This window comes from Chamaea fasciata, unplaced genomic scaffold (assembly GCF_029207755.1).
Source record: "Chamaea fasciata isolate MVZ Bird 193981 ecotype frontalis unplaced genomic scaffold, bChaFas1.0.hap1 SCAF_17, whole genome shotgun sequence".
Classification (NCBI taxonomy): Eukaryota; Metazoa; Chordata; class Aves; order Passeriformes; family Sylviidae; genus Chamaea; species Chamaea fasciata.
The window spans coordinates 9,202,023-9,223,349 of record NW_027094102.1 but is presented as its reverse complement, the minus strand read 5'-3'; the positions used below and the strand labels follow the sequence as shown (position 1 = coordinate 9,223,349).

Sequence of the window (21,327 nt, the reverse complement as noted above, 5' to 3'; positions counted from 1 at the left end):
ATACTAATTTTTATACTAAATATATAACCTTTTCTTCCACTTCCTTCAGAAACAGAGTGAAAAACCATTAATTGATCCCTGGCTATTATGGTTATGTACAAAAGCCACACGGGAGGAGCAGCTCACGCATGGAGCACATACAATGGCTTCCTGAAGCAGAGGAAACATTATATAGAAGCAGACTCAGGAAGTGGTGAAATACTGAAAGTAACTGCTGGCTTCCCTGCTCAGATAAGCATTAAACAGAATTTACTTGTCCCTGTGAAAATGGGGAGGGAAGAAGGTGTGGGAAAAGAGGAAAAACAAGTAATACATGCTCCAGAAAACACATAAGCCACCATTTCCAAGGAGCCCAAAGAGTGGCAATGCAAGAGGCAGACCCCTCTTGCTAAAGTTGAGGCCTAAATTCTACTAGCATAAAAGAAAAAAAAAGGCTTTTCATACACCTGAACACAGTAACCAGACAACTACTGCACTCCCAGCAAACAGCCTAATTTCTACTATAGACCAGGAGCCCAATTATTTTGCATTGTCGCGTTCCATGGAGTGCACTCACTGCTGACACACTGCCCTTCTCCTGGGTGCTTACACCACACAGATGTAACACCAACACAAACCCAATCTCACCTCTGTTGTTATTCAGATGTAATCTTAATCACCTGCCCCGTAAACACTGGTATAAGCAATTATTGAATAAAACCAAGCTTTTTGGTTTTTTTTTTTTTTGAAGAGAACATGCATCACTGTTTAACCAAACGGGCCAGTGCCACGGGGGACCAGCGCCAGCAGCTTCCTTTGTTCGCTGCCGAAGCGTTCCCGGGCCCCAGCTGCGAACCGCTGATAGGAGTCTGACACTGACACTTCATTCAAGCCGCTGCCGAGCTCCAGCTCTGCCCCGCAGCCCCGGCCCGGCCTGGCAGCCCGAGATAGGGGACTCACGGCTTCGTGCGGGGGTCTCCCCGAAAGCCCCGGGTCCGGCCTCGGTGTCCCCGGTGTGCCCGGGGTCCCCAGGTCCCCGGTGTGCCCGGTGACCCCGGGCACGGCGGAAGGCGGCAGTGCCAGGGCTGGGCACCGCACCCGGACACGGCACCGCAGGCACAGACCCGCAGAGAACTCCCCCAAGGAAAGACGCGGCGGGAGAACAAGTGACCGAGGCTTTGTCACCCCAGTGGCGCGGGCCAGCACACCTCGGACAGCCGCGGTAGTCGGCGGGAGCTCCCGCAGCAGCGCAGGCAGCGCCTTCTCCTCCCCAGTGTTCCAGTTCAAGCGCTTTTCCCCACCGGAGCAGTGCCGTCCCAGCAGGGACCTGCAGGCTCTGCCCGGTGCCACGCGATTGCTGCCCACGGCCCCGCGGCTCCGGGCAGCGGCAGTGCCCCGGAGAACCGAGGGGGCCGGAGCTCGGCACGCCCGCGGCCCCGCGCCGACAACAATGCGGGTGACACGGGCCGGAGCATCCCCGGTCCCGGCAGGGACACACCCCGCGCTTACCGGCGCGGGTTCCGCAGCTGCACCGTCTCCATGGCGGTGTGTCGGCGAGCCGTCCCTCACTGCTCCATGGCACCGCTCCGCCGCGGCTTCCGCCCGCCGCCGGATGCCAGCGGGGAGCGCCCGCCCCGGGCCCGGCGGGCGGGGCGCGGCTTCCCGGGCGCGGCGGCGGCGGCGCGATGGCCGCGTCCCCCGGTGCGCTGCGCCGGGCCGGCAACGAGGAGTTCCGCCGCGGGCAGTACGGCCCGGCCGCCGAGCTCTACTCCCGGGCGCTGGCGCAGCTCGAAGCCGCAGGTAAGGCACGACTCGGGGCGGGCGGGCGGGGGCACCCCTCTGAATCCCGGCTGAACCGCGGCTGTCCCGCGTGTGCCCCGCGCAGGCGATGCCACCGCCGAGGAGCGCAGCGTGCTGCTGGCCAACCGCGCCGCCTGCCACCTCAAGGACGGTGCCTGCAGCCTCTGCGTGGCCGACTGCACCAGGTGAGCGGCGGCGGGGCCGGGGACACCCGGCGGGGCCGGGGCGAGCGCTCGGCCGCTTGTCCCGGCTCGGCGGGCGCGGGCGGAGGAGCGGCGGCGGCCCCGGAGCGCGCTGGCTCACAGCGCCCCGGCGCTCTGTCCCCTCTGTCCCCTCAGCGCCCTGGAGCTGGTCCCGTTCGGGATCAAGCCCCTCCTGCGGCGGGCAGCGGCGTACGAGGCGCTGGAGAGGTACTCGCTGGCCTATGTGGACTACAAGACGGCGCTGCAGGTGGACTGCTCGGTGCAGGCGGCGCACGATGGAGTCAACAGGTACCGAACGGCGCCCGGGGCCCGGGAGCACCGAAAGGCTCGGGAATACGGCAGCCGGCTGCTGCTGCTGCTGCTCGGACCGTGCTCGGTCCTGCTGCCCTGGCATGACCGAGCCGCGTCCCAGGCACACCAGTGAAGCGAGGCCTGGCCGTGCTCCCTGTGCCTGCTAGTGCTTGTAGCTCCTTTCGAGGTGTTGGTTGAGGTCTGGGAATGATTTTTCTGAGATTGTTTTTGCTTTGCTCAGTGTCTGAACTAAGGTTCAGTACCGTATCCTTTAAGCCTCCCTATGTTTACTGTGTTTACAGGCTGCTGTGGTTCTGTTCTCTTTCTGGTGCCCTCTGCTTCACTTCGTGGCTTGCCAGACCAAGGAGTGAAGTGCATGTCTTTTGCTCATAGCCCCAGCCTGTGTCCTGTTGTATTTTCAGCCCTGCTGGTGTGAAGATAATCTTTTCACAAATGTCCTGTCTGTAGAATGAACCTAGCTGAGATGCGTGTAAAAAAATCAGCAGAGAGATGCTGTTCTTAATACACAAGGCAGGTTAAAAGTGACCCTGCTACTGCATGGCCCATCCAGCCAACAGCCAGGGTGACTGGGAGCTGTCTCTTCCAGGATGACTAAAGCCCTGCTGGAGAAGGATGGTGTGAACTGGCGTCAGAAGCTCCCGCCAATCCCCACAGTGCCTGTTTCTGCCCAGACGAGGTGGAGCATTCCTTCTGCCCAGGCCCCTGGGGCAAACACTCCTCCTGCAACTGCACCGAAGGGAGAACGAGGTGGGAATGTGCCCTCAGGCTGGGCAGAGAGTCCTGTAGCTCCCAAGGGTGATGAACAAGACAGCTGCCACACCTGCTTGGTGTGTCTGCAGCCAGGGCTGAGGCCTGGAGAAAGCAGGCCTGGTTCTGCCACAGCCTTTTCGGTTGATTCTGGTTCCTTTGATGTCTCTGTGTCTTGCCTCTGGTATGGGGATATTTGTTTCCTGTGAGGGTGTAATATTCTTGTTGGTTTTATAGAGTTCTGTATCCTTTCACACCATTTCTAGATGAGACTGCTGCTGGCATGGAGAGAGCTAAAATGCTTAAGGAAGAAGGAAATGAATTTGTAAAGAAGGGAAACCATAAAAAAGCAGTTGAGAAGTACAGTGAGAGTTTAAAGCTCAACAAGGAATGTGCAACTTACACCAACAGGTACTGTTCAGCTCTTTGCCCAACTACTTCTTGGCCCTATATAAAAGCCACGGTGGTACTTCCTGGCAGGACTGTTTAATGTTTGCTCCCAAACTAATGAACAAAACAAAACCACCCCCTCAGGGTCACCCCAAGTGCTGCCTCCCTTGTAGTGTAACATTCTTTGATCGGGGACTACAGAACCCCTTGGAGACACTCCCCTCTGGGCTTGCAAGGGATTTCTTCCTTGACTGCTTTGTCTGACAGGACTAGGGTGTGTTGAGTGGTCTCTGCTCTCCTACAAACCACAAACTGCAGACTGCTGTTCTTAAACATTCAGAGTACTTCTAAGGCAGTTGCAGCAAGCAGAGAATATGCTGCTGTGGCAGAGGCAGAAACCTGCATCCTCAAAGTGCAGGTTCTTTAGCTTCAGAGCAGGTTGCTCTAAACATCTTCCTTTTTGTTTCTTTGAGAAACCGTTTCCTTTTTTTTTCCTCTCTGTAAACAAAACAAACTTGAGGTCAAGAAGTAAGACAGCATAACACATGGGGATGGTTCTGGAGTCCAGCTTTGTGCTGCACTGACAGCTGCTCTGTTTGTTGTGGCAGTAGGTGCTGCTCTCAGCCCCAGGTCTCTAAGCAGGTGTGTGTGTTGCAGAGCTCTCTGTTACCTGGCCCTGAAGCAGTTCAAGGAAGCAGCACAGGACTGCACTGAAGCTCTGAAGTTAGATCCTAAGAATGTTAAGGCACTCTACAGGCGTGCTCAAGCACTTAAAGAACTGAAGGTAAGTCGGGAGCTTCTGAAGGGCTTTAGGCTGGGACTAAGTGGCTGCTGATGCACGATCAGAGCCAGAGGTACCCTTTAGGGCTTGTTTCTGTGCTAGACAACATCTGCCACCAGACCTTTAAGGAGGCAGACATCACACATTACCATTTGAATCTCATGAGTTTGTCAGCACCAGGTCCTGTTTCTAGAGCTGCTGAAGGCAACTGCTTTTCACAGAATCACAGAATATGCTGAGTTGGAAAGGGCCCACAGGGGTCCTTGAGTCCAGCTCCTCACCCTGCACAGCACCACCCCCAGCAATGACACCCTGGGCCCGAGAGTGTTGTCCAAACACTTCTTGGACTCTGTCAGGCTTGGTGCTGTGACCACATCCCTGGGGAGCCTGTTCCACTGCCCACCCACCCTCTGGGTGGAGAAACTTCTCTTAATACCCAAACCTCCCGACACAACTCAGGCCATTCCCACAAACCCTGTCCCTGGTCACCACAGAGACCAGTGTTATACTGACCTTTTATTTTTGTCTCATGAGAAATTCTGGAGTCAGTGCTGGAGTACATATTGCAGTGGTGTTGGACTCAGAACCTGCTTGAGTGATGAAATTATATTCTCAGCCCTAGTTTGAGCATGTTTTAGAACAGCTACATCAATGCCAGTGCTTGAGCAGTTACAGAGAGGGAGTCACGAGCTTAATTGTGCTGTGTTTGCCTCTGCTGCTGGGTAGTAGTTCTGCCTTAGACTGCCTTTTTAATCACTAACCCTTAAAAAATACTCTCTTTCTAGGATTACAAATCAAGTATTGCCGACATCAAGAGCTTGTTGAAAACTGAACCAAAGAACACAGCTGCACTGAGATTACTGCAAGAACTGAACAGAGCCTAGGGTAACCGAGCAACAAGGAAAGCTTTCTTTTCCACTGCAGAGGAAAGCTTTCTCCCTTCTGCTGTTGATACAGGGACCAGTCAATGCAGGATTGGTGTTGAAATCTATCTTCCAGTGCTGCTGAGATCTAAGAGGTTCTGTACCAGCACAGTGATTGTTAAGACATAATCTGTACCAAACTCTACTAAGCTGGTTCTATGATCATGAATAGTTTTAATGCCCCTCCCCAAGAGGCATTTAGGTTCATTTTCCTGGTTGAAGTCAACTTGCCTCTAACTATTGGCCTCAGGGACTCTTTACATGTTGGCTAAGATGCACAGAAAGTGGCTGTTCCTGTCTGTCTGAAGAGCTGCAAACAGAGGGGGTTTAGTCCTTTTTCAGGTGACAGTTTTGCTGCATTTGTGCTGCTAGTACTGAAAGAAAGTCGCTGCAAGTTGCCAGAGCACCACATACCCTTCTTGTGACAGGGGCACAGTTACTTGCACAGGGCCAAGCTTGTTTCCTCCCCCCTTGATGCCTGCTGGCCCTCAGCTGGGTTCTGCTGCTTAGTGTGGCTGGGCAGATGTTTACAGTAGCAGCTTTCTTTAATTATTCTGCACATTTAAGAAAACAGCAGCAAGTTAAGCCTGCCTTGTTACACTGTGCACTGTTCTTTCAGATTCTGGGTGCTTGGGGATTTTGCAATGGTTTTTGTCTTTCTTTTTTTTTTTTTTTTTTTTAAGAAAACCACTTTAGCTCCTCTGTGCCTTTTGGAGCAGTTGCTATAGGGTGTTACAGGGAGGAAAACATGCAGTAACACCCCAGCTGACATCTGGCTTACTACTTCAATGCATGTTTAAATTTCTTCTGATCTGGTAGTGGTGGCACTGATTTTAAATGGTAGATAAAGAGATAGTTGGAGTTACTTTGTGAACTGTTAAAACCCGTTCTCATTAAAGCCATGTTTATTTTCACTCTAGGACTGTGTTTCTTATGATGGATGGAATAGGGGAAGGGAAACACTTGTTTAACCACTTCATACTGTCCCCTCTGTTTGTCAGGGGAATTCAAGCACTGCACAGTGCCTTGCTCTTTCAGACAGCGACCTCAGCTGATAGCTGCCATTAGAGTTTGGAGAATCAGAAAGCCTTACAGCTCCAGGGATACTGGGGTTGGGAAGGGCATGCCAGGGAGAGCACAGCACTGCATCAGGGTTTCCAGCCATTGCTCAGCCATGCTCTCTGCCTCAGCTAGTAAGATGCTGGGCAATGCTAGACCTGATCCAACTCATAATACAGACCAGGAGACAGCAGCTAGCCCTGGATCAGGGTTCAAAAATCTTTGTTTCCCATCCCACTGCCTCTCCCAGCAGTGTTTCAGGCAGGTACCCTGCTGAATTGAATTTAGAGAGCAATCCCTCTAATGCCATTGAAGACAAAGTCTTCTTACCTTAGCCTGACATAAAACAGCTTTTTGTGGGTCCCAGGGCTCTACTCCATCAGCTGTAATGGGCCAGGGCTTAGAACAAGTCCTGCCTGAGGGGCACAAATTGCTCCATTTGCTCCATTCCTGCTTCTAAGGGTGGCAGCTCCATTGATCCCACAGCCAGCCCTTGCCCAAGCTCTTAGCAGGTGTGATGGATTTCTGGGTGGGGAAGCACACAGCAGTACATCAATCAGCAGAGAAAGGTCACAGAATCCAGAAGGACTGCCTTCACCTGGTTAAGAGCTAGCCTTTTGGCAGCCCTGCTGTTACCTGAGTGGCAGATACCTGCACTTCTTAACAGCAGCTCATTACAGCATCCGGAAGCAGCAGCAGTCACCATATCTCCTTCCCCTCAAAACAGCAGTTTTGTTTGTCCCTGTTACCAAAGATTGCCCCAGCAAGAGCACCAGGTGAACAAAGGTCACGCAGAGCAACAAGACACCACTGCAAGCTCAGGGTCACTTCTGCTCCTGTCTCCCATTCTGCTCCTGTTGAGGTGCTGCTGTCTGTGCAGGACACTTCCCAGGTGGGCAAAGGTAGTGCTGGCCACAGGGCTACAAGAGGAGGTTTGACACAGGGACACACCTTCATCTGCCCCATTCAGAAACAGCAGCTGCTCCAGACTGGAGACTCCAGACTCATTTGCATTGCTGCCTCAGACCTCACCGAGGACTGCAGCCAGGGGGCTACTCTGAGTAATTTCTAGTATCATCAGGGATCCAAGTGCCAGCTTCACCTTTTCTAATTATCATTTTAAAACCTCTTGTCCTTGTTCACATCCTTTCAGAGGCTATTCTGAGATCCCTGAGTTTCTGGGCTCCACTTTGCATTCCCCCTCTGGTTTTAAAGAGGACTCACCCAGCACAGCCATCTGACACTGTAGGTGGTGTCACAGGCACACCTGAACTGCCCTGCTACACCTGAAAAAAGGCTGCAGCCAAGCTAAACAACAGCAGAATAAAGTTTACCTATACAGCTCCATTCGGGCTCTCCTTACGTGCATTACACTCATGCAAATACATGTTTTTTCTCTAGAGACCAAGCAGAAAAGCTTCCAGCCATGACACTTTGAGAGAAATAACAAATTAGGGTCCTGTATATTAAGTGAATTAAAGTCTTTTATAAGAATCTCACTGAGATGATATCTAAACAGTGAACAGTTCAGGCTGAGGCATCAACTAAGAGGAAAATAAATATTTAAGGAGGTCAGGGGAAGAACTGGTGAAATAAAGGTGAAAAAAAAGAATGATGAAAAGCCCTAGTGAAGAGTCCCAGTGGAGCAGAGCAGACACCATGCAGGAGCAAATATGTAAGTGGTTCTATTAAAATGCTGGAAGGAAAACAAAAGGTAGGAGGGGTGACTCAGCAGGGAGCTGAGGCAAGAGTATGATACAGCACAGAAGGAAGATTGAGACAGCAAAACCAGCACAAGCTGCACAGAAAGAAGGTGGGTGGTGCTGGTGGAGGTGTGGTCCTGCCAGCTCGAGGAAGCTGTCAAGTGAGGTCAGTGCATCACCAGCCTCAAGTACTGAGGAGTCTCTAGGGACTGAAGTTCCTTACTAGGAAGAGCAGAGGATTAAGGCCAGGGTGATGACAGCAACACAGGGAGCACAACACAGCAAGAACAGGTCCCAGCTCCCCCTGCAAGCAGGGTGTGGTCCCATGGGACATGATGCAGTTGTGAATACTTGCAGGCTCTTCAGTGACTCCTTGGAACCTCTGGTCAGAGATACACACTGGAAAAGCAGCTCTTGATTTACAGCTACTCCACCATACCTCAAAAAGTTGATCTTGTGCACCACAGACACATAGACAGACCCTGTGGTGACCAGCAGGAGACTCTGGAGGCCATTACTGCAGGTATACAAGAGTCATTACAAAAAGAGAACAGCAGCAATCGATCCTGTTTTGCTGAAATCCATCCTCCTAGGGAATCAGAATGGATTAGAGGAGCCTGTTGGTTGGCAATTTGTTAATGTAATCCTGTATGTCCCTTCTGTCAGCTCTCCAGACTGACACCCCACCAGCACCAAAAACTTCAGTCACTAATTACTGCAGCCTGAGTCCATCCTTCCTCCTGCAAGAAGCAAAGTACTGGCTCTCTTTCTACCAAGGGAACTAACCCATTTGTTGGGGTGGAAGTATCAGTTCTTTATTGGTGTCAGCTACATGAACAAATAAAACTACAGAACCCTATAAATTCACTAAAATGATGATTCATCAGCACTCCTCATTTCCTGGGCAACTGACCCAGGCTGGGTTCCACACTACATTTCACAAGGTGCTTTCAGTGGTGAGAAGAGATTTAATGTGAGGATTTTTACAGGTGCAGGAGGAAGCAATTCTACAGGGGTTACAATACACACAAACAATAGGATGGGGCATTTGAAGACAAGCCAGGGTCACTGTACAGGCATGATTCCAACAGCATGGTGGGGTTCCTGCTCCTGTTCTTCAACAGCAACATTCTCAGGGCTTGCTCTCAGTCCCACAGTCTGCAAGAAACAGAGAACCCACATACAAAATTTTCAACTGCCGAAGGAAGAGCTTCATCCAGCAAAGATGAAATTCACCTGAACTTGGATTAACACAGTTTGAGATCATAAATCAAGAAAATATCTGATATGTCTTCAAAGGGGTGCATACAGTCTGAATTGCTTTGTTAGTGTGTCCATCCCAGCCTCAGCAGCAGGGCCAGCTCTCCTGATCAAGCACACAAAGGATATTTTACAGGCTATCTACTGTCAAGATTCTGCAAAAAAACCACTGGGAATTCCCAGGAAAGATTGTGCTGGTCTGCACGAGACCTACAGAAAAGCAAGGACCTTTCTTATATTCCTTTCTGGTAGCAGAAAGAAAGTATTGCCTTCATCAACACAAAAAGAACCCACACAGGTCTCTGCAGTTAAACTAAGGCCAGAAAATGGAGGATGCAATTTAAGAAACAGAATATTACAGTCAAGGACACCGATATTGCTCATTAAACCTTGCTTGACCCGGATGAGAAACCCAATCCCCAGCTTCAGAGTCAGAAACCAGAGACTCGGAGCGCACCACGGCTCCCAGCACCCACCTGGAGTCACTGCAGGAACGCCCCAGCACTGCCCCTGTGGGATGTCTCGGTGCTCTGGTGTGCCTGCAGGACGGTGACTGCTTCCTCGATCTGACAACAGAGCACAAGGGGGAGAAGTTGAGTTGCCCCAGTGTAAAACTGCACTGCACCAGGAGCTCAATATTTCAGGTCCCAATGTGGCCTCCACACAGACTCACTTCCAAAAGGTAAAGGAGTTGAATAATTACAAAATCGAAGCCTGCTGCTTCTGCAGGAGACTGATCAGCCCAAAGACCTTTTCTGTCTCTTACCAAGGGAAATCCTTTATTATCAAGTCAGAACTTGCTAGACAGAAGTCAGATTTCACAGGTGAAGCTACCTGACACCACCCAGCAGGGCCCAGGCTCCTCAATAAAACAGCAGAGGAAGGGTGAAAGTGGCTCCTGTCTCCAAGGAGCAACAAAAAGATGCAGTCAATTCACTCCAACTACTTCGATGGGTACCAAAGCTAAATATTCACCAGAATTAAGAAGGAAACTGAAGAAATACTGCAGAGAGGCAGCAGTTTGTCTGGCTTCTGTTCTGAGGAAAAAGCATCTTCCTGGCTGTTTCCATGTAGAGACATCACTCTGCTTTTCCCCTCTTGGTTCCCAGCCACCTCCAAACCCCCCTGAGGCTTGACCCTGTGCTTTTAGGGAGCTGCTTCCAGCTTCTGCTTTTGCTGAAGGCAGGCAGACATTCAGGCACTGGGTGTGGTCACAGCAACCCGGGGCTCCTTTTTCACTTGAAAATAAAAACAGCAGCTACTTGCTCTCCCTACGCTGATCAGTGTCCTGGGCTGTGCTCACCTTTCCTTGCAGCAGCAGGTAACCAGCCCTCTGGAAAGGAATTTGTTTGGGCACCGAGTGCCTCCTACCTTGGAGCGCAGGGAGTCTGGGGACTCCAGCAGCAGCAGCAGCTCAGAGTTGTCTATCTCCAGCAGCATCCCAGTGATCTTGCCAGCCAGTGAGGGATGCATCACGTGGATCAGGGGGTAGAGGCGTTCACCTGCTCCAAACACCAGCGACAACATGAGCACTATGCAAGCCCTCCTGCATTTTCAAACCCACTGCAAACCCTCCTGCCCTCTCAACTGAAATGGGATACAAGGGTGGTTATAGTGGTGGAAAAACCACTGCTCATAAGCAAAGCTACTGCAGCACGTCACAGCAACAGGAAGCTGCTGGATGAAGTCAGCAGCAGGCACAGGGCCGTGTGCACATCTGCCCACCCATGCACAGGTGAAAGTGCCAGTTTCTGCAGGAGCAGTTTCCTCCAGGGGAGGAAAGAGCTGGTCTGTGACCTGCTGTGCTTTGGCCAGGCCAAGCAATGCTGTCCCACAGCAGGGCACTGCCTGCTCCACCACGGAACACCTGAAACCCAAGGGTTGTGTGGCACAGCTGACCTTAACCCCTCTGGCCACCAAACTGTTCATCAGTGCGCAGGAGCAGCAGTACAGGATGGTTCAGAGCTTAGGGGAATTGCAAATGCCCTGGCATGGCATGGCATGGCCTGGCAGCACAGGCAGGGTGGATGGAGCTCTGCCTCAATGCAAAGCTTCACCAGACACTGCCAGGCAGCTCACGCAGACAGGGAGTGGTTTTATTATTGCCATCCAGTTCCAACACAGACTGAATTTATTATTACTTTTTTAAAGCAGCATAATATCAAAGCAATCCCACAAAGCCTTACAGCTTCTCCCAGCAGTTAAATTTGCCTTGGTGCATGCGAGCCCACATGCCCCCAGGGCCCTGCAGCTGGACCTGCTCCAGCAGAGCAGCCTGGCACCCACCGATCATTTGCTTCTGCTCCTGAGGAGGGGCTGCTGCGAGCAGGGATGCTGTCAGTGGCTCCTGCCCCTGGATATGCACAGCAGGTTCTCCCACCTGGAGGAAAAACAGGGAAGAGCAGCAACCAAAGGCTGGAAGGGATAAGAGTTACCTGGCTTGCAGGAACGGTGCTCAATACCAACCACAATGGGGCATTTCAGCCTTCCAAGACACTAGCACTGTCTGTTTAAATATAAACACCAGCTTCCAGAAAAGCTGGAGTCAAGCATCAGAGCTGTGCGGCTACTGGATCCACAGCCCCCAGCAGCCCCTGGGAAAGGTCCCCACAGCACCACTCACAGAGCCATGGGCATCCCTGGGGTCAGCAGTCACCTCATCCCAGAGCAGGACCAGCAATGTCACATTTTGGTGGCTGCAGAGCACTTACCTGTGGGGCCACCATGGGTGGCATGTGTCCCATGGGCTGCATGTTCCTGGCAGATGAGGAGTACTTGTACTGCTGGGTACCCCGTGGCAGGGCAGACGAGGAGGGCACCCGGGTGCTGACTGTCTGTGTCCCGATGTTGGCTGCAATGGGAATGAGGACACTCGTGAGGAGTCCTTAAATGCATGCCTATGCCAAGGAGGCTGAAGCCACAAGGACAGTGTGCTTGTTTGGAGGGCCTGAAAAGTCCTACATGGGCTCAAAGCAGCCCCCAGGTCAAAGGCAGCTTCCCCAGGGCAGGCAGGGCACTGCCACCCTTGAGGTGGGGTGGTCTGATATTGTGCAAAGGGAAGGAGAGTTGGCAAAGGCACCCACACCTCATCATCTCTCCTCCAGAAACCCAACTGCATCAGCAGCCAGAGAATGGGAACAGCACTGAGGAGGGTGGGCTGTGAGACCCTTGTCTCCCACCTCATCCTAAAGGGAGGTGAAGGCAGAGGAAGGAGAGGACAATGACAAAAGGAGAGGGGACAAGCCACAGACAACCCTCCTGGTCCCACTGCTTACTTCAGCAATTAGACACTCAATGCCAAAGAGGACTTTGGGCAAAATCCCACGAAGGTGGGAAGGCTGTAGGCAGTCACTGCCCCAAGTGGTCATGTGTGGAGGGGACACCCCAAGACCCAGGGCCAGCCTCAGCACAGCCAGGGACCAGGGATGCCAGCAAGGTTTGGTTCTCAGCTCCAAACCCCTCTAACATGAGGCTTGGCATTGGCAGCAGTTCAGCCAGAGCCTGTAAGATTCCCTTCCTGTGCCCCAGAGATCCTTCCCCACCCTCTGCCTTTGTCTGAGCACCAAGCCCAGGTGCTGTGTCTGCATCACCATCTGCTTTAAGGATCATACTCAAGGCATAGCCACCAACAAGACCAATCTGCATATCAGAGACCTGTCCCACTATCTGAAAGAGCCCAACCTTCCCCAAAAGCTACATATTTAGTTCCTACAGACACTGCTCCAACTCCATCACACCATCAGGCTCCTCCACGAGCAATCCACAAACCAATCCATCCTCAGAGGAGACCTGAGCTCACAGTAAGCACCCTTGCCACCACGGCGATGTCCCAGCTGGAAATCGTGGGGGTCCTTCCCCCACTCACCCACTCTCTGGGCCTGGGGGGGCACTCGGGGCACCTGGGTGGAGGCCTGTCTGGTGGTGCTGATGTTGGACAGCAGGCGTCGGGGCGGCACGGCAGCCCTCAGGATGGGGGTGGCTTCAGGGTACACTGCTGTACAGAGAGAACACACATAATGAAGCTGCTTGGGAGCAGAGGCGTGGAAGGAGACGTGGGGGGAGCGACCGTGGCTGGGGACAGTTGAGGAGCACCTCACCTCTGGTGCCACTGCCAACATCCCACCTCCTGGTGCCCATCACCAGCACCCTGCACACTTTTTCAGGACAGACCCCCATGGTCACACGCTTTGTGCTGCTTTCGAAGACCCTCAGTCCCTGACTGAGCCCAGCCCATGCCAAGAGCCCCCAGGGAGAGACAGGCAGACTCACAGGGAGGGCGGGAGGGCTGCGCACTCCAGCGAGTGGCAGGGCGGACTGGGACTACAGGGCTGGGGCCGTAGAAGGCAGCTCTGGTTTGTGGCTGGGGAAGAAGAACACATTGTCCAACATGACTGGGGAGCAGAGCTGAGCCAGAACTAACCCAGAGCTTCTTGGTGGCTGCTGCACACAGACAGACAAGCCAAAACCATGCTCTGCAGGGTACCAGAGCATTTTAAAGACCAAGCTCCAGCCCTGCTGCCAGCATGTCCTCCAGCAGCTCTATTAAACTCCTCCTCAGGAGCTTCTGCACCTCTGTAACCCTTCTCCCTTGCTCTCCATGCTCACACCCTCCCAACAAATTCCTCCTTGCTTCCTTCCTCTGAGGAGCAGCAGTAACTATGAAATCCCCAGCCCATTTCCTGGAGCACCTGCACCCCACCCTGCTGCTCACATGGAAGCCCAGGCAGATCCTCCTGGTTCCACAGGGTGTACCCAGATCTGCACAACCCAAACCCTGCTTCTCAGGCCGACTGCCACCCCACTCCAGGGCAGACTTGGGTCCCTGTGCAGGGCTGCCATTGGGGAGCAGGACTCACCTGAGGCATGGGGGGTAGGAAGTACCCTGGGGGGGTTTGGAAAGAGCCCAGGAGAGGGCCAGGCAGGGCCCTCATGGTGGCCAATCTCTGCATGTACTGGTTGGTGAGGATTGCTTTCCTCTCCTCTTTCCTTTGAGCGAGTGCGACATAAAGTGGCTTTGTGCTGACAATCCGCCCATTCATTTCTGTCACGGCCTTGGTAGCCTCTTCTGGGGAGGAGAAACATACAAACCCAAACCCTTTGCTGCGGCCACCCTCCATCATCACCTAAAACAGGATTAGAACAAGACAGCTAAGGCCACAGATCGCTGCTGCATACAAAAAACACGGTGTGGAGGGATGGTGTGTGAGATCCAGCCACAGGCACCTCATTTCAGCCCCCACACCAAGGGTGGGATGGATGGGACTGCACCTCTCCCACAAGTTTCTCTGGGGAAGGACAGGATGTGCTCAGACAGCAGGTTTGGGAAATGAAGATGACAGAGTCTGGACCAGTCTGAGATTGGGAGCCTGTGATTGTCTGGGGGGAATCTGTGCCTCAGCCTCACAGGGCCCATGGGTCAGAAATGCTCTGGTGCTAAACACTGCAGGAGCCAGCATGGGATGGGGATCAGTGCCCTGACAAGGGCCAGGCAGCATCTGTCCCTGGCAGGTCACAGGTAGCTGACCTTAAAGCCAGACCATCCCCCTTACATGTTGCCTTCCAGAGAACCCTGACACCAGTACCAGTGAATAGTGACTCTTCCATGATGTTCCAAAAGGCCAAACACCAGCTTGTCACCCCACAGTCCTGAGAGAGGTGGCTTGTGGGTCGTTTTCACTTGTATCAGTGTCACAGAGCAGCTGGGTAATACTCAGAAGGTTGCAGCTTTAAGGTCCCGTACCTGGCACCTCACCAGGGCAGGGGTAACTCAACAAAGCTACAAAATATTTGCTCCTCAGGACACTGTGAGGTGAAGCAGCATGTCCCTCACACCTGGCTTGAGATACAAGCCATCAGCAGGGAAGTGTAATTCAACAGGATGATAATCCCTATCCATCTCCAAGGGTTGAGTGCACTGGTTTATGACCCCAGGTTCTCCAGTGGCAGCCCCAGTCCCTCACCTTGGCACTGGTGATGGTGCCATAGGGAGAGAACTCTTTCCTCAGCCTCTCATCATCTATCCCATCATCCAAGTTCTTCACGTACAGGTTGACGCCCTGTACACAGGTGAAAAAAAAGCAGCTTGGAATCCCACAGTTTACAGCAGTTGGTCACACTGGATGCATGTTTCACCAGCAGCTCAGCTGGAGGGTGGGACATCCCACAGACACATCCCCTGCAGGAGCAGTGACATGGAGAGGGGCCAGGATTGTGCATAAACTCCACTCGAAGTACAAACACCCCAAGTGAAGAGGGCACCCACACCATCACTGTGAGCCTGCTGAACCTCATGAAGCTGTCTCATCCCCAGACTAATATTTCTGGAAATTAGCAGACCCATCTGTTCACTTCGCAACATCATCCTGGGTTTAAATCTCTCTTCTCTTTCCTGATATTGCTTCCCAGGACATTCTCAGGCAGTGACTGGACTCCTAAGTGCAGGAGGTACCCACCATGCTGATCTGCTCTGGAGAGCTCTATGCTGTCTGTCCCCACTCTGAGAGTGTCCCTGGTGCACACCTGCAGGACGGAGCACCCTGCTGTCCCCTTACCTGGTACCTGTTCACCCGCTCCTGCTTCATCTGCTCAAACTTCCTCTTGAGCTCGCTCTGGCGCTCCAGCCGCTTCTGGGCCCGGCCCACGTACAGCACCCGCCCATTGACCTCCTTCCCGTTCATGTCAGCCACCGCCTGCCAGGGGAGGGCAGGGGAGGGTTCTCAGCTCAGCAGGAAGCCCACGGTCACAGCTCTGCTCTTCACCCACCACCCCAGGGCAGCCCCATCACAAGCAGAGACCTGCTCCCCCTTGCCAGGTCCTGCCCATTCAGGTACCCAGTGCCAGCTCCCAGACAAGCACAAAGCTGGTGAGGCTCCCCCTGAGAAGAGGTGGGAACATCACCAGGTGACAGTCTCAGGGGAGAGATGGGCAGTGAGGAGCCTCTTGCCTTCTGGGCTTCTTCGTGCTTCTCGAAGTTGACAAACCCAAAGCCCTTTGAACGGCCGCTGTTGTCCGTCATGACCTTGACACTCAACGTCTTTCCTGCAGCAGGAGAGGAAAGTCCAGTCCGAGGGGAGCCCACCAAGGGGTGCTGCCAGCATGCAGCACTGTGCTGGGGAGCTACCATGAGAGACCAGCTCAGCAAGGAGGCTGGACAGCCATGGCAGCATGGAAGAGCCCAGCAGGAGGACAGACAACGGGATCCCCATGAGGCAGGGACAGGAGGCTGTGAGGTTTGGTGAGGGTGATCCCTCCAACCTGGGCTGCTGATCTCATGGCCCTGGGCTCTTCAGCCTCTCCAGCCAGTGCAGCGAGTTCCTTTGGCTAGAAAATCTCATCTCCTTTACACATGAACACATAGACTGGGTTCACAGGAAGGATAACCACAAATTCCCTGGGATGACACTGACAAAGCATGGACAGTACTGACCATGGGTTGGCACAACACTAAAACCCATCACAAGAGGCATCTTCCAGTAGCAGACTAAACTGAAAAGCCTGTTTTCTTTAAATTCAGATGCAAAAATTCTTATTCCAAGGGTTCCTGTAACCAGACAGCATGCTGGTAACAAGACAATTTTAAAAAAAAACTATCCAAAAAAGAAAAAACTTACTTTTTTCATGACAGCACCAAGTGCAAGTTATCCTCTGTCACAGCAGGAATGCACATGTAACATCCTGACAAATGAAGTGACTGCAGTCCTTTTATGTGGGAGATATTTAAACAAGTCACATCTCACTGAGAAAAGGGGCTTGCTATTTCAGCCAAGCACTCAGCTTCCTTTTCAGTTGCCCCAACTCCAGTTTATCAGACACACGGATATTTCAACAACTGCACTCACCAAACTTGGAGAATATTTCCCGCAGTCTGTCATCATCCATGTCATTCCCAAAGTTTTTGATATAGACATTGGTGAATTCTATTGCCCTAGCCCCAACCTCTGCCTCGCGCTCTTTGCGGGATTTGAAGTGTCCAACAAACCTGTGGGAAGAAAGGAAAAGGCCTCACACCCTGCATGTCCCCTGCAGAGGGAAGATGGACCCAGGCACACCTGTCTCAGTACAGGCTAAAAGAGATCCCATCACCTCAGGCCATGCTTTGCTCATCCACACACTCACCATGAGTTTCACAGATAGCAACTTCAGCATATCCCACTCTGGTGTACATATACCCAAACTCCCCCTTGGCACTGCCAGAAGTAGAGATGCATCACCCCAGGAGACATCAAAAGACTTCAGAGGATGCCACCACCACAAAAGACTCCAAAGGATACCACCAAGTGCCAGCTCTCTTCCTCCAAAGTGTTCTCAAACACTCGGGGCAGCCCTTGCCTCTGTGGGCTGTAGAGAGTGATGTGATGCAATGCAAGCAGAGAGAGGAACAACAACAAAACCTCTTCCTGCCCAGATTATCTGATGGCAACAGCCAAGATTAAGGACCAGCCCCACTTTGTGGGCACTCATTTCACCACCTCAGCAATAAAACCCAGCCTGGGGCTGGACTCCTTCCCCACCACCTGGGAACAGCTCCAAACCACTATCACAGTTCCACCAGCATCCACCACAAGTGACTCACTGTCCCAGCAGAAGTGCCATGCGCTGCAGGGATGGAAAAGGGAAGAACAGAGAGCAGCAGGAAGGGGATGCCTGAGCAGACCATGCTTCTACTGCTTATAGGGGACCAAGGCAAGGGAGGAACAGAGTCAAGTGAAGAGCCCAGACTCCTCTCTCTGGCACTTACACCTTCCTGTCATTGAGCAACATCCCATTCATGGTCTCAATGGCCCGAGCTGCTGCCTCATGCGTCTCAAAGTGGACAAAGCCATAGCCACGGGATCCATTTTCATCACAAACCACCTACAAACACAGTGTGAGGGGCAAAGGAAAGAGACAGATGCTGGTTTTTCTCCATATTTGTACACAAGTATGTCACAGGAAAACCCATCCTGGGCATTTTCGGGAGGCATTTTCCCTCCCTGACATCCTGCTCCCACTGCAGCTGAGCTCTGTTGGGGTGTTGGCAGCAGGTCAAGGAGGTGGGCAACTCCAGGACCAGATCCATGCTGCTTTATAGGATACCCAGGAACTTATGGCTCCCCAAGATGCACATGCCACTGGTGCACTGAGCTGGGACAGGATGACACATAACATCTCTGTGCAGGGACTGGGGAAAAGCCCCCATTCTGAAGGGAAACATAGCAAGGCTTTTTGGCTTCAAAGCAGCTGGGAATTTAAAGGAGATGTTGTGGGAAGTGAAATGAGTAAGTGAATTCCAGCTGGCTGGAGCATGCTTCCAAGAGTGAGGGCAGCTCTGCAGCAAGCCCTCTCCTGCAGGGCCCTGGGCACACCTACCTTGCATGACAGGATGTTTCCAAAGGTAGAGAATGTGTCATACAGGGCTTTGTTATCAATGGAGTCATCCAGGTTCTTGATGAAGACGTTTCCAACCCCTGATTTCCTGAGCCCAGGGTCCCGTTGGGACCACATGATGCGGATGGGTCGGCCTTTGATCACCTCGAAGTTCATGGTGTCCAGGGCTCGCTCAGCTGGCAAAGAAGGGGGAGGAGAGGGGAGTAACAGAGACAGATCTCCCTCACATCCTGCAGCAGCTGAGATGGGCACAGGCATCAGGGACAGGGGCTTGTTAACATAAAGGGGACAGGCAGCTCTGCCTCCCCACCCCTCCATCCACAGCACTCTGATATTTTTTTTTTTTTTTTTTTTTTTTTTTTTTTTTTTTTTTGTCTCCAAAGCATGTCTGACTCCCAAGGATCACCCATTTCACTGCAAACTCCAGTCTGGCAGATGCCCAGCTAATTTACCCAGTAAGGATTTTGGTCTCTAGGGCAACTAAATCAACACCTTCCCATCACTGCAGCCTCACTTCAGCATGGAACACCTTCCAATTACAGTACTGTGTCATGGCAATGCCTGCCAGGAGAGTGGCCTCACTTTACACTGTGAGCCAGTGGCCAGCTGGGTACCCCAGGGGAAGGGCAGAAGGGGTTTTCGTGGCCTTCTCTGATGGAGAAGAAGGAGGGAGGCAACTTTTGCAAGTCACCTTCATCCCCTCACCAGAGCCCAGCAGCTGCATCCTTTCCCAAACCCTAAGAAGAGATGGAAGCAGGATGGGTCACCATCAGAAAGCAGACTGGGATTAATTACAATCAAGCCCCAGCAGCGATGCAGCCATTCAGACAACTTCTCTCCCCTCCTCCGTTGCCCTCCCAAGTCCTGCTGTGAGGCAGCTCCTCAGAGCTGTGTTAGGGGAACATACCATCCACAGGCTGCTGGAAGTTTATGTAGGCATAACCAAGCGACCGGCGTGTGGCCACGTCCCGGCAGACTCGGATGGACATGATGGGCCCAGCAGGGGAGAACTTCTCGTAGAGCATGGCTTCAGTCACATCTGGGTGCAGGTCTCCCACATAGAGAGAGGCTAAGGGATAGCCAGGGCCACTGGCATTCATGGTTACCCACAGAGCTCAGCTGCAGAAGGAGACAGACCCCAGATTGTCTGCAGCAACCACCGACCCACACTGGGGCTGGCCCCACTGCAGCAGCACAAGTCAAAGCACCTTCCCACCAGCAGCACTAGGAACAGGAATCCTCCAAGGAAGCTGCAATCTCAAAATTTTCCAGGACATAACAATTTTGGTGTAAAAGTTGAGCTGGGATCTGCACCTCACAGCCCTTTCACACTCTGGAAGGATGCATAGGGACACACCACAGACACAGAGATTTGCTCCTTAAAATACTCAAACACCAAGAGAAATAAAATGGAGTTTAATTTCTCAGAAGGTAAACAGCCCTTTTCCACCAGAGACTTCCATTTTAACTGTTTGATAGCTCCCTCCAGCCAGAGCAGACCCAAGGAGTGGGGGTTTGTACTGATGCCCAGGGAGCAGAACTGCAGCCCATGCCGCTCCCTGCAAACAAATCCATCTCTAACGAGGCAGACACAGGGTTTTAGCCACCCATTCCCAGTTTCTCAACTTGCTGACTACTGTTCCCAAGGCAGACAAATTTGATGCTCAGTCTCTGCCTAGTATCATTTGAGTATAAAGTTCTGTGTGAAGACAACAGTCATTGCCTGAAACCTCCGGGGTACTCCCTCGAACACAGAAATGCAGGTCCCGCCCCAAAAGCTTATAAATCCATCCTTGGGGCTCTTACCTGAAAGCTCAGAAGTCCTGAGGCACTTGTTTAGATACCTATAGATACCCAAAATTAACATGCACACATAGGAGAGATGCATAGAGCAACCCCCAGGCCAAAGGCAGGTCCCCACGGCGGGCAGCCCCCGGCAGAGCCGCGCACCGGCTCCGAGACACAGCCCCGCTCCTCGCACCGCCCAAAGGCGCCTCCCAGGGGCCCCCCAGAACAAACACAGGGTCACAGAGCAGCCCCAGCGCCCCTTCACAGCCAGCGGGGCAGGGAGAGAAGGGAGCTCAAACAGGGAGGAGGCAGCCGAGGCGGCGAGGGGAGAGCGGCCGGGCAGAGGCGGCACAGCCCCGCCGGGAGCCAAGGGCAGCGCACACCGCCGGACACGGCACGGGACTGCGGGGGAGCGCTGCTCGCCCTGCCCGAGCCCGCCCGCCGGCGGGGACCCCCGGCCACCCCCGCCCCGGAGAAACGGCCCCGGCAGCCAGAGCCGGGCGCTGGGAGCCGGCCCCGCACTCACACCGAGCGCTCGCCGTGGCAGCACCGCTCCACTACCACCGCCGGCACCGGCCGCCTCTTCCGCGGCTCCCCCGGGGGCGGGCGGGACCCCCGCCCACCGCCCCACCCCGGCCAGGTGCGGCCCTGCCCCGCCCCGTGCGGAGCGGACAGCCCTGCCGACAGCTGAGGGGCTCAGCGGTGCAGCAGATGCGTCTCCTCAGCTTTGCGGATCGCAGCTCCTGCGAATCCCGCGCCTTCCCAAACGACGGGCAGGGGAATTGCGCGGCGTGTCGCCCTGGAACGCTGACAGCGTGTCCCACCCACGTGCTTCTAGGAAATCACATGCACCTTCTGGTACGTAATTCCCTGAAGTTAAGGAGTACAGGCAGGAGCCGTACTCGGCTCGGTTACAAATCCCTGATCACCATGTGCTCACACATTTCTGAACTCGACAGCAGTCTCCCTCAGGACCCTACAGAGACGCAGGGAATATGGCCTCTGCCATCATCACC

General features: G+C 53.3%; 3 protein-coding genes across 8 annotated transcripts in view; 1 reads left to right on the top strand and 2 right to left on the bottom strand.

The window, feature by feature from the left end:
• STK4 (serine/threonine kinase 4) overlaps nt 1-1,568 on the bottom strand; it is a 45,946-nt gene extending 44,378 nt beyond the window's left edge. For both annotated transcript variants that reach the window (XM_066198702.1, XM_066198703.1), the window contains exon 1: nt 1,489-1,568. In XM_066198702.1, coding sequence (XP_066054799.1) covers nt 1,489-1,520 — 32 coding nt within the window. In that variant the 5' untranslated portion in view covers nt 1,521-1,568. The remainder of the gene's footprint in view (nt 1-1,488) is intronic.
• Nucleotides 1,519-6,054, top strand: TOMM34 (translocase of outer mitochondrial membrane 34). Its single transcript, XM_066198704.1, is given in 9 exon segments — nt 1,519-1,538; nt 1,540-1,612; nt 1,614-1,779; nt 1,865-1,964; nt 2,118-2,270; nt 2,881-3,041; nt 3,308-3,452; nt 4,089-4,215; nt 4,998-6,054. Coding segments are annotated over 9 exon segments (1,044 nt in total). The 3' UTR covers nt 5,097-6,054.
• A 2,632-nt stretch (nt 6,055-8,686) lies between these two features.
• On the bottom strand, nt 8,687-20,877 carry PABPC1L (poly(A) binding protein cytoplasmic 1 like). Of its 5 annotated transcripts, none has more exons than XM_066198681.1 (17): nt 20,838-20,877; nt 20,330-20,367; nt 19,431-19,642; nt 18,506-18,699; nt 17,895-18,010; nt 16,996-17,135; nt 16,101-16,195; nt 15,709-15,846; nt 15,118-15,213; nt 14,014-14,280; nt 13,427-13,517; nt 12,957-13,151; nt 11,869-12,008; nt 11,444-11,537; nt 10,529-10,659; nt 9,634-9,723; nt 8,687-9,055 (listed from the first exon to the last, which is right to left on the bottom strand). In XM_066198681.1, the coding sequence occupies exons 3-16, from the start codon at nt 19,621-19,623 to the stop codon at nt 9,640-9,642; spliced, it is 1,974 nt and encodes a 657-aa protein (XP_066054778.1). In that variant the 5' UTR covers nt 19,624-19,642; nt 20,330-20,367; nt 20,838-20,877; the 3' UTR covers nt 8,687-9,055; nt 9,634-9,639. The 5 variants fall into 5 exon arrangements, with proteins under 5 accessions (XP_066054778.1, XP_066054780.1, XP_066054781.1 ...); XM_066198683.1 differs by having other exon boundaries at nt 12,966-13,151; nt 20,840-20,870; XM_066198684.1 differs by having other exon boundaries at nt 13,023-13,151; nt 20,840-20,870.
• Between the last annotated feature and the right edge of the window lie 450 nt (nt 20,878-21,327).

Excerpts from the sequence above, each read along its gene's own strand:
- PABPC1L (XM_066198681.1), bottom strand. The coding sequence starts at position 19,623 with ATGAATGCCAGTGGCCCTGGCTATCCCTTAGCCTCTCTCTATGTGGGA. Across the intron at positions 18,700-19,430 it reads CTTCCAGCAGCCTGTGGATG|CTGAGCGAGCCCTGGACACC; the intron begins GTATGTTCCCCT and ends CTTCTTTGCCAG. Across the intron at positions 9,724-10,528 it reads CAGACTCCCTGCGCTCCAAG|ATCGAGGAAGCAGTCACCGT; the intron begins GTAGGAGGCACT and ends CTCTGTTGTCAG.